This window comes from Urocitellus parryii, chromosome 7 (assembly GCF_045843805.1).
Source record: "Urocitellus parryii isolate mUroPar1 chromosome 7, mUroPar1.hap1, whole genome shotgun sequence".
In the NCBI taxonomy this organism is placed as follows: domain Eukaryota; kingdom Metazoa; phylum Chordata; class Mammalia; order Rodentia; family Sciuridae; genus Urocitellus; species Urocitellus parryii.
Window position 1 is genome coordinate 148886865 of NC_135537.1, and position 12454 is coordinate 148899318.

General features: G+C 39.6%; 1 protein-coding gene across 1 annotated transcript in view; it reads right to left on the reverse strand.

Annotated features, from left to right (window-relative positions):
* The window catches only part of Usp32 (ubiquitin specific peptidase 32), a 171482-nt gene extending 160151 nt beyond the window's left edge, over positions 1-11331 (reverse strand). The window contains exon 1 of the mRNA XM_026398002.2: positions 11113-11331. Coding sequence (XP_026253787.1) covers positions 11113-11170 — 58 coding nt within the window. The 5' untranslated portion in view covers positions 11171-11331. The remainder of the gene's footprint in view (positions 1-11112) is intronic.
* Between the last annotated feature and the right edge of the window lie 1123 nt (positions 11332-12454).

Consider the following 12454-nt stretch of genomic DNA (forward strand, 5'->3'; position numbering starts at 1 on the left):
TAAAAAATATGTGGGCTGGGGCTGGGGCTTAGTGGCAGAGAGCTTGCCTAGCATGTGTAAGGCACTGGGTTCGATCCTTAGCACGCATACAAAAATAAATAAAGAAATGCTGTCCATTTACAACTAAAAAAAAAAACTTAAAATATGTTCCATTCAAAATGTAAAACTTTTTTTGTTTTCCCTTGTGGTGCTAGGGATGAAACCCAGCGCCCCACACGTTAGGCAAGCACTTTTAACACTGAGTTACACCTCCAACTTTGGAACATTTTTCTGTGAGACATTGTTTTCTGCCAAGTGTTCATTCAGGTAATCTCCTATTTCTTTTACTATTTAAATATATTTGCTTGGCAATCTTCTATCAATTTCAATTTGAATCTCTATAGTACCAGTGGTTCCACAAGTCAGCTTTTTTGTTTTGTTTTTGTCTTTGTTTTTGGTGGTGCTGGGGATTGATGCCAGGACCTTGTATATGCTATCAAGTTAGCATCTCTGACAAAGAATAACATCAGTCTATAAACCTCCACTCCACTCAGTGAAAGAGTTCATTTATAGATGCTTGCTAAACTAAAGAATCTCCAAACCAAATTTATTAATCTAACAACTGTTAGAAGGCTCCACAGCTTCCTACCACAGCTGCTCATCAAGAAATTCCAAAACCATATTTAAAGTAGAGCCAAAAATGACAGACATATTGAATGCAACTATTTTTAAAAGTAAAATACACATACAATTATAAGCCTTAAGATACATATGTACATACACACACACACACACACACACACACACACACACACCCCTAAGTTTCCACTAAATACAACCTAGTTTTTAGAAAAGATTGCTTTGATATCCAATTCACTCCTTCAACAAATGTGAATTGGTAGTTAATATTTGGTATGCACTACACAAGTACTAGGGACACACCAGTTAAGACAGATACATATGTCCTTACCCTCGTGGAGTTTTATAGTCTACTGGTATGTCATGAAAACTGCATTTCGAAACCCCAGTCTCTAATCACTGCAATGAAAACTGTCCTAAGTCTTAAACCAAAATCCAAATGATGGGCTGGGGATGTGGCTCAAGCGGTAACCTGCTCGCCTGGCATGGGGGGGGGGAGGGGGCTGGGTTCCATCCTCAGCACCACATAAAAAAATAAAATAAGGATGTTGTGTCCACCAAAAACTGAAAAATAAATATTAAAAAATTCTCTCTCTGTTTAAAAAAAAAATCCAAATGACCAGAGACCAAGCATAATGATTATTAAAAGACACTTTCAGAATAATTAACTGATAAAAGAAACAGAAGCTCTTGAAAACTAAAGAGAAGGAAAAAGTAGAGATACAAGAAACTTTACCTTGTGGACACCTTTTCTAAGAAGCTACCAGAAAATGAGCCCCACCAATATGGAATAAATAAATAAAGAGGAAACAAGGGATACAGAAAACGGGATATACAACTTACGACTTATCTGAATATATGTAGAAGACAGAAGCTTTTGAGGTTGAATTATAAAAATAGTTGCAAACAACAAAAAAAGGCAATTATTAAAAAAAGGAAATCAGGGCTGGGATTGTGGCTCAGCGGTAGAGCGTTCGCCTAGCATGTGCAAGGTCCTGGGTTCGATCCTCAGCACCACATAAAAATAAATAAATAAAATAAAGATAAAAAAATAAGGAAATTATGTAGGGAAAAGAAAAATAATCCTACCATATTAAATGGCTTAGCTTTGAAGAACATTTAAAAAGGTCTAATAATGTAAACACTGACACTAATTTAACCAAAATTATTATACATATATGTGTGTGTGTGTGTGTGTGTGTGTGTACACACACACACACACACACAAAGGATGAGGTAATGGGAAGATAGGAGGAATATATTTGTATGTTTGGTGAACTGGTAGAACATACAGCTAAATCCTCATGTTCAATAGTTGGAAGCCAATAAATAAGCCTTAAATGGACAAAAGTAGCAGAATAAGAATATTATTTTGAAATATATAAGCAAAGAGCAAACCAAGAAATTTAAAATATTTAAGGCACTGGCTGATGGAAGAAAGGAAAACTGGTGGAGGAGAGAGGAATTAAGGGTATGTACAACTATTTTCAGTAATAAGCCTTGTATTATTATTTGATTCTAAATTTTGGTCATCTATCACTGTGATAAAAACCAAATGAAGAAGTGGGGGAAGCATTAGCCATGAAGTATAAAAGAAAAAGGAGCTAGTAAAAAAAAAAAAAGAAGAAAAAAGAGGGCCTATGGATGAGTTTGATCCCCAGCACCATGTGGGGGGGGGGGGGCTTTTTACCCAGTAAGGCAGCCAAGTACTTGTGGCGGCTAGTCCCTATTCCAGCTACTCAGAGGCCAAGGCAGGAGGATCACCTAAGCCCAGGAGTTCAAGGACAATCTGGGAATCAAGGAGATACCCTCTAAGTTAAATGTACTAGGCACAGACTTGCCAGCAACTCAGGAGACTTGAGGCAATAGGATTAAAAGTTCAAAGCCAGTCCTGGCACCTAAGTAAGAGCCTGTCTCAAAATAAAAAGGGATGGAGAGGGGGGGCTGGGTTTGTAGCTCAGTTGGCAGAGCGCTCACCTAGCAAGTGTGAGGCACTGGGTTGGATCTTCAGCACCACATAAAAATAAAATAAAGGTATTGTATCCATCTACTATAAAAAATATTTTTTAGGGCTGGGGATGTGGCTCAAGTAGTAGCGCACTCGCCTAGCATGCGTGAGGCACTGGGTTCGATTCTCAGCACCACATAAAAACAAAATAAAGATATCGTGTCCACCTAAAACTAAAAAATAAATATTTTTTAAAAATATATATATTTAAAAAAAAAAAAAGGCTGGAGATATAGCTAAGGGGCAAAACACCTCTGGGTTTGATTCCTAGTACCACCAAAAAAAAAAAAAAAAAAAAAAAAAAAGCACTCTCATGTTCACATAAGCATAAAAGTTACTTTACTCCCATTCTATTATCTCAAGTATTTATGTTAGATATCAACTTTTAAATATTTGAAACAAGTCACAATATATAAAGCATATATTATATTTAAGACTAATATATTTTTAACTATTGTTCAAAACTTTTAGCAAAAACTTTTTTAAAGTTGCTGAAAAGGAAAATAATCTGAGACTCATGTTACTTAGTATATTCAACTCCTGTCTATATTCCATTTTTTAGTCCCAAACTTACAAACATTATACAAGTTTTCTACATCTCTTGACAAATTACACATTTATACATTCCCCCAACCATACAAAATTCATCAAGCATTTAATATACACTAGGCAATGCCAGCTACTCAGGAGGCTTAGGCAGGAGGATTCAAAGTTCTAGGCCAGCCCAGGCAATTTAGTGAGACCCTGTCTCAAAATAGGAAATTTAAAAAGGGCTTGGAATGTAGTTCAGTAGGAGAGCCCTCCTGGGTTCAATCCCCAGTATTGCAAACAAATAAGCAAGCACTGCACCTATCTTAGTACCAGGGATTCAGCAACACACCTGAAAATAAACATAATAATCATACAGAAAGGCTACAAACTAATATTCACTCAGAATATTACAAGAGTGACAGAAGAATACCACTTTATATAAGGTGATAAACAAGACCTCCTCAATGCATCTGAGCTGGGGCATCAGGTATGAAAATAAACTAGATGTGTGAAAATTTGTAAATAGTCTTTCCAAGCTGAAAGCAGCAAATGCAAAGGTGGCAAGCCACAATTATGTTCCAAAATGAAAAAGAAAGCTAATGTGGCTAGTATAAAGAAGACAAAAGGGAAATTACTGATTGAGGTTGGAATTTTAAGCAGGAGCCAAGTAATTTAGGCTTGTAGACCACTACAAAGATTATATTTTTTTCCCTAACACAATAATAAGCTTTAAAGAAAGGATAGAAGATCTGGTTTGGATTATAAGAGCATACTACAGTGTGACATTATAAACCCACTATATGGTCTTAGCAAAGATGACATGAGCTGGGACTAGAGTAGAAGCAATGAAGATGAGCAACAGAAGTTAAAAGACTGCCCCCCAGGGCTGGGTTGTGACACAGTGGTAGAGTGCTCGCCTAGCATGCATGAGGTACTAGGTTCGCTCCTCAGCACCACATACATATAAAATAAAGATATTGTGTTCACCTAAAACTAAAAAATAAACATTAACCAAAAAAAAAAAAAAGACTGGCCCCCAAAGTAACAGGATCTGGTGACAGATTCAAACTGGAGATAAGGAAATAGGTTAGAGAGTAAAAAACTGAGATGTCTCCAGATTTTTGGCTTAAGCAACTAGGTTGGAATAGTGGTGACATTTACTGTCACGGGTAAGACTAGTGGAGCCCTATCTTGATAGAAGAATCCTTTTCACAAAGGAATTTCTACAGAATCTCATATATTATCAAAAAACAACCACAATGAATGAATGTTACAAGGCTTTTTCCAAAGGGGTAAGATACTTGAACAACCTAACTTCTTTATAGAAATGAAAGAGAACTATCTCTGTAAAACCTTATTTAGTATACCTTTGCTTTTAATGCAGTCCAGTATCAAGAAACATGTTATAGAAAGGTTTTAAAATATCAATTTTTCCCAAATCTCATTCATAAGATAGTGACGAACTTGAGAATTTCCTAAAATAAAGAGTCTTGGTGGGGCTGGGAATGTGGCTCAAGTGATATCGTGTTCGCCTAGCATGCATGAGGCATTGGGTTCAATTCTCAGCACCACATAAAAATAAAATAAAGATATTTAAAAAAAAAGTCTTGGGTTAATGAGTACAAAATCCCTAATAAAGAGGGATGGTAAGAAAAGGCCTTGAATACCCATCATTTTTGAACAGGTAGGTGTTGAATTGATAAGTTTCTAACTATAATAGTATATTCTCAAAAACACAGTTTTATCAGGCTTTTTTGTCAATAATTAAATATCCATCACTAACCTCCATGAGCTCCCAATTATTAAATGAGAAGAACTTACTGGCATGCAGAAAAGAATTAAGTACCTCAATTTAACCACAAATATCATGAGGCCCAAAAGGCAAAAATAGAAACAAAAATAAGCCCTCTAAAGAGAAGCCACACTTCCTGGATACAGTATGAAAATAACTGTCAGTCCCATCCTTGTCTTTTCAGCACCACTACGAGAAAACTAACTTTTAATTAATAAATAAAATCCACCACTGCAGCTGTTTAAAATTAAAACTTCTAATCCAAACTGTCAACTTCAATTTCTACTGCTCAAAAAACAGATTTTCTATAGTCATAGAAATAATACTTATCAGTACCCTAATAATAATAATTACTTTTCTGCAACCAAGTCAAAAATCTTCCAAGTGCCAAAAATCTTCCCTTTCTCCTGTGAAAATATCTGGCTACTGGTTGGGCATCACAATCCCAACTCACTCGAAATTGCACATTTTTATGGAAAGCAACCCTGAGGGTTGCCACTGTAAAGTCTCATTTAAGCACAAAGACAATGAACAACAAAAACAAACAAAAGCTGTCCAGTTTGGTAAGTGGGACTAATAAGCAACTGATGTCATCTCATCCTGCTCATCCCCCAAAATCCAGTGTTCACTGGTGTATTTGTCACTGACTCTCCAAATGTAAAAACTGGAGATTATAAAGAATGGCACCTACCTAACTACATATGAGCAGACCAATTTAAAAAATACTCATTTTTCTCCTTTACAAGTAATAAGAACAGGCCAGGATCTATTCTAAATGTTAGAAAGTTATTGGTGAATTTAATAAATTCAGATGAAGAAAAATAAAGGCTTAATGACAGAATAAATAATGCTGTGAAACTCAGTTTTCATTCAGAGGCTGATATTATGCTAAACTAGCTTAGCTAACATCATAGTAAGTATTAAACTAAGGAAATTATAATGGTAATAATCAGAAACTTGGTGAAGAAAATCTTGGTTAGGGAGTCAGTGTTTTAATGCATCCTAGGGTTGGTGGATAAGCAAAATAATTTTTCTTTTTTTTTATTTTTTTTTTAGTTGTAGATGGACAATGCCTTCATTTTGTTTATTTAGTTTTATGTGGTACTGAGGATCGAACCCAGGGCCTCACACATGACAGGCAAGTGCTCTACCACTGAGCTACAACCCCAGCCCGCAAAATAATTTTTCTAACAGCAAATACAACCACCTATAAGGGACCAGGAAATTCTTTAACCTGTCATTTTTGAGCACATATTATGAAATGAGTACAGCACTAGGGGCACTTCCAAGACAGATACCCAAACCTAACTCTGTATTCCCATAGCATTTCCTTTTAAGGCACTAAGGCACTTAATATACCACAAGTTAATCATTTATAAATGACATGCATATAGACTACTTTTAAATAGTTTGTGTCCATTATTAAACATACTCAAATTAGAACTTCAGATCAAAGTTCTAATATTTTATTACCACTATTTATGGAGAGTCTTGTATATACTTTAAGGTATACATGGAGATCATTGACCCAGGATATATGATCCTAGAGAAAGGGACTTATTCTTATCTGTTTCATCTATGCCTAATTCATAACCAGAGTTCAGTAAAAACTTGCTGAATAAATGAGCAAAGGAACAATCAAAATATAAATCCACAATATAACTTTCTGACACACTACAGTTCATCAGCCCACTACTTAGCCCAAAATAAGTGCCAAATTCTAATTAAAGAAGGGGATTAGAAGGGCTGGGGCTCTAGCTCAGTGGCAGAGCCCTTGCCTTATGAGGCACTAGGTTCAATTCTCAGCACTACATAAAAATAAACAAATAAAATAAAAGGATGCTGTCCATCTAAAAAAAAAAAAAAAAGGAAATTAGAAAAATTTATCCACTATACTTTATTACCACAATTGAAAAGTCAAGAACCATATAATTCAGAAAGCGTGTGAATGCACGCACTCTTATAATTTTATTTCCAGAGGATAAAAGGAAGGAGAGAACTAGAGAAGATTTTTTAAGATTTGAGTCCTGAAATGCTAAACAAACTGCAACTCACCTTTCTTTCAATACTTTTTGTTATTTGTATTATGTGGTACAGGGGCACTTTACCACTGAGCTACATCCCCAACCCAGGTGTTGTTTTGTTTTGTGAAATAGGTTCTTGCTAAATTGCTGAAGCCTCAAACTTGTAATCCTCCTGCTTTAGCCTCCCAAATCACTAGGATTACAATTCTGCATCACTGTGCCCAGCACAATGTTTTTTAATGCTATGTTCCTAGAACTTAAAATATAAGAATACACAGGGAGCCAGGAGGATAAGTTTAAGGCCAGTTTGGGAAATTTAGTAAGATTCTGTCTCAAAAAAAGGGGGAGGGTAAGAGATGGGGGAAGTAGGGGATAAGATGTAGTTCAGTGGTAACATACCCCTGGGTTCAATCCCCAGTACTGGAAAAAAAAAAAATGTACAAGCTATAAACCAAGCATGATGACACAATCTGGTACTCCCAGATACTTGGGAGGGTATAATAGAAGGATCACAAGTTTGGGGTCAGCCTGGGCAAATCAGCAAGACTCTAGCTCAAACTGAATTTTTCTTAAAAGGGCTGGGATTGTAGTTCAGTGGCAGGGCTCTTGAGGCCCAAGTTCAAGATCCAGTACCCCCGCCCCCAAAAAAGCAACAAACAGATGCAATAAGAGAAGTGAAATGAAGAATATAGCTGCTAAAATTCTCAGCATCAACGAAATACAATAGGCATACTTCTCTAGAAATCGCATGCACTAACAAGAGTCAAGTCTTCCTTTATGCTCTACTCAAGATATGAACCCAAAATAAAAAGCTACCACTTACACATCTCCTTAAAAATGTTTAAAGGTATACTTTCAGACAACATGTTAAGGTTTATGTAACTGACATACAGTCTACCTAAAATAGGTTACAAATCCAATCTTCCTAATTTCTAGAGCTTCTCAAATGTAAATGAGTCACTAGGCATCCTTTCACTCAGATCCAGAGTTATCTGTCATTAACATAAGACTTCATTTCTAAGGTCCTCTTTGCAAGATAAATTGCCTACAATTCCATGTTTGTTTGTGATAATACTCATTGGAGTGTATTTTTAATGCTATTTAATTATGAACAAGCAATAGTATTCAATCATTTAGTTAGAGCCAAGGGACAAATATTTCAGTAGTTTCATCGAGCTCATTTTTTACTTGTATAATGATTCACATAGTTCACATTAGAGTAATGTGAAATGACAAATCCTATTTCCCACTCACCTTATACACTATAAACAAATGAAACTAAGTGATGCAGATTTTAGTATTTACGTAGATTATTCAACTGCCAATAAAAGGTTTTCAGATCATTTTTTAGTTTCATCAAAAGCTCTCTAAGTTGAGAGTGGTAGCAGGAAGCCGCTTGGGAGGTTGAGGCAGGAGAATCCTTCAGTTCAGGATATCAAAACAAAAGGGGCTGGGGTTGTGGTTCAGCGGTAGAATGCAGCGGTAGAGTCCCACATGCGAGGGACCCTGGGTTCGATCCTCAGCACCACGTAAAAAATAAATGAGTGAAATAAAGGTATTGTGAATAAATATTTAAAAAAATAAAATAAAAGTGACCCTTTAAAAAAAATTAAAAAGGCCCTGGGGTTGTGGCTCAGCAGTAGAGCACTCACCTAGTGCCTAGCACGTGTGAGGCGATGGGTTCAATCCTCAGTACCACACAAGATATTGTGTCCAACTACAACTAAAAAAAATATTTTAAAAAAATCTCTATAAACAACTTCTGTAACCTTTCTGAAATTCTACATTAAAGTCCCACATTTACTTGAGTAAACAGCACATATTTAAAAGTTACCTACTTTAAAAAAATAAAAAGAAAAAGGCTCCTTGTTTACATTTAGAAATGCTACTTTGTAGCCCACCAAGGTGGTATATACCTGTAATCCCAGCTAATTCTGAGGATGAGGCAGAAAGATTGAAAATTCTAAACCAGCCTGGGCAATTTAGCAAGACCCTGTCCCAAATTTAAATAAAAAAGAACAGGGATATAGCTCAATGGTAGAGCTTCTCCCTAACATGGACAAGGCCCTGAGTCCAATAACCAGAACTGAAAAAAAAAAAAAAGAAAGATGATGATGAAATGCTACTTTATCAACTTGTTCTTCTTTTTTGCTTTAATTTTCCTCTATAGCAAAACTGATAAAAAGCATTCAATCTTTACAAACAAGGTTTTAACAAATAATCTGTTCAAATACATGTTTTAAAATTCAACAGAAAGAGGGGCTGGGGGTGGAGCTCAGCAGTACAGTGCTCCTCAAATGCATAAGGCACTGGGTTTGATCCTCAGCACCACATAAAAATTAAAAAATAGATTATATTGTGTCCATCTACAACTAAAAAAATTTTTTTAAATTCAACAGAAACTACATAATAAATTAAACAAAAACCTCAGTTAAATAAGTTTAGAATGCATCACTAACTTCGTTTACACTTAAAAATACAGACTTTTGTTTTATATAATTAAGCAAGCTTCAGTTGGGTAAAACTTAACTTTAGAATTTTTTAATGCCAGGTGCATCAATAGCATTCACACCCTCAAACTTTAGAAACACTTCTGAACCTTAAAGCTGTAAGTCAGTTTGACTGATGTCCTCTTCCATGTAAGCCATTGCCTAATTGAGGCCAGACCTGTCAGGCTCAACAGCATCCCGGAAATGACTAGCCTACTAGAGCTGGAAACACATCAAGAATTTGGAATATTTCTCATATTGAGGCAGGGGGGAAAAAAAAAGTTCAAGTGAGATTGTGCTTAAGAACAATCATTATACTGTTCTGTAGGGCAAAAAAAGATATAAAAGGCATATTTTTTGTTATTGTGTTAAGTCCACAACAAATACATCTAAAATTCTGCATGTTATTATCTTGTGATGGTCCATTGAACTTATCCCTCATATATATATTCTAATTTTTGAATGCCTTTTAATCTGATTTTCATTTTATATCCTTAGCTACTAAAACCACCTGGAGCATGGCCGGTTTCTTGACTTAGAAACCTGTTAGTAATAATGCCTAGCACCTAATCTACTTAATGTTCACTTCTTACCAAGAAAATCCATTAAACGTCGTAAAGAAATACAAGGCACACACGTATACACACACTCGAATCCCAGTCATGAAAAATTAAGTCACATTCCGGCCATAAACTGTGCAACAGACACTTCCAGTTAGCGTGTGCTTTAGTGATCATGGACAGCGGTATCAGAGTAAGTGGTAGGGGGTTGGGGCTGTTAACAACACACTGTGTATCAAAGCCAATAGCAGCAGGCCAAGACTGGCAGCAAGGCCAGTGTCTAAAGCGAGCTATACCACAGTATCACAATGCTGGATTTCCGAATGCCATTTAGAGGGTGAGGGGGATTAGACTGGGAATCAAGTGCAGTTAAAAAAAAAAACACACACACACACAAAACTCAAACGTTTGAAGAGATGAAACCTAAGACAAGGTCTTGTGGCAACACCAGCTGTCCAGTCTCATCTCACCTCAAACACAACTTCATTTCAGGTCCTTCTTATCAAAGTCAGCCGCTCAAGGATGAGAGATGGCAGGAGTGGATGGCCATAGTTCTCAAAGAGACAGGCAAAGGCCCTTAGAAAAAAGCAGACTCCCCAATAGGAAGGGAGTTCTAGCAGCAAAGAGCGCTTTGCAGCCGCCTCGAGTCTCTCCTTCCAGCCAAAGCTGTTAGGAACGAGCTTAGGATATTGCTGGAGGTTTTTATAAAGGAGTGATATGAAAAAAAAAATGGCAGTGAAGGATGAAGGGGGCTGCAAGGGTTGGGAGCTACCCAAGAAAAGGGGGAAGAGGAGGTCTTAACTGGACACAGCCAGGATGAACAACGCCACCAGTAAGCACAGGCACTGCCTTGCAAGCCCTGGATACCCCTCTCTCTGGGAAAGCTTCGCCCGTTCCATAAGGTCCCAATTCCCAAACACAGCTTCCCACCCAACCTCTCTCCCCGACAATATTCCCCCTGCCGGCCTCCTCTGCCTTCCGCCTCAGGCGCTCCACGCCCTCAACCTCCTCTCCCTCCCCTGGTCACCCACCCCCCGGGCAGCCCGTCGCCGGCCTCCCCAGGAGCTCGCCCAGACCCCTCCCCCCTCACCTCTCCTCAGCGCCTCCTCGTAGCTGAGGAATCCGATCCGTGACTCCTTGGCGCCCATGCTCCCCTCATCCCCTCGGCCGGGGGTCGGAGCCTGATCTCGCCCCCACCCCCCGCCCGCCTTCTCCTCGGCGTCCTGGGGTGACGGTGTTGGCGTCCCCCGACCCCCTCCTCCCCCAACACTAACAAGTGCGGCTACTGCCCCGGCGGCTCCTCCCGGCCGCCGCCACCGCTTCCATGCCGAATCACGTGACCCGCTCCCACCCCGCCCCCTTCCCTTCCCTCCTACTCCGCCCTTCTCCTCTCTCCTCCCTTCCTTTCCCTCTTCACGCCTTCTTCCCGCCCCTCGGCCCCCCTCCCGCCAGCCCCGCCGAGGGTCACCTGACCCGAGGCCGGGGATTGTTCCGGGTAATGGCCGCCCGGGGCCACACTCCGCCCCGCCCCACGCCAACCGCGCGCAGGAGCGCAAGGGCGGGGCCGCCCCACCGCACGTAACGCATCATCGTCTTCCCGCCAATCCCAGGGCGCGAGGCCCGAGGGGGCGTCTCCGATGGAAGGAGAGAAGTGACTTCCGGGGCGCTCGGGGACTATCCCCGTCGCCCTCGCGTTCTGGGCTCCATGGCCCGAGTACCGACTGTTGGTGCATCTTCGGCTGCGACCCACTATGGAAGACGGGAGGGATCTTGGGGAGCGGGGGTCTGAGGGGTGCGGTTCGTCAGAGAAAAGAATGGGCAGGCAAAGAACTCCTAACGTTTAGGGGGTTTTTTGACTGGAAGTTGTGAAAGGAAAGAAGACTCTCAAGGCTTTCCTCTGACGAAAGAACTCATTCCCAGTGGGGAGATCCCTAAAGAAAGCAAATCTTGTAACAAAGTGGAGAGCGCGCCTTCCTTTCCGTGTCATCTCCCCCGCCCGCCCGGCTGCCTTGGCTTTCCTTTTACATCCGCAGGTCCGAGCACTGGTCCCCCCACTCCAGCTTCTGGGCTCCGAGCCTGCCCCTCTCTTGTTCTTTGGGAACCGCTCTGCCAAAGGCTTATCCTGCTTCATTGGAGAGTCGCCCTCCTCCAGGAGTGACAGTTCTAGGGTGGAGTGACTTGCAATTTTTTTTTAATGGTAAAATATATGTAACGATGTACCATTTTGGTCATTTTCTTGTGAATTCAGTGATATGACTTGTATTTACATCATGCAGCTGTTAACCTCATCCATCCTTGGGCCTTTTCTTCATCTTGCAGGACTGAAAGTTATATTCCCCTGAACAAATAATTCTCCATCATCCCCCACACCAGTTCATGGCCACCACTCTCCTTTGTCTCTATTAATCTGACTACTCGAGTATTTCCTATGA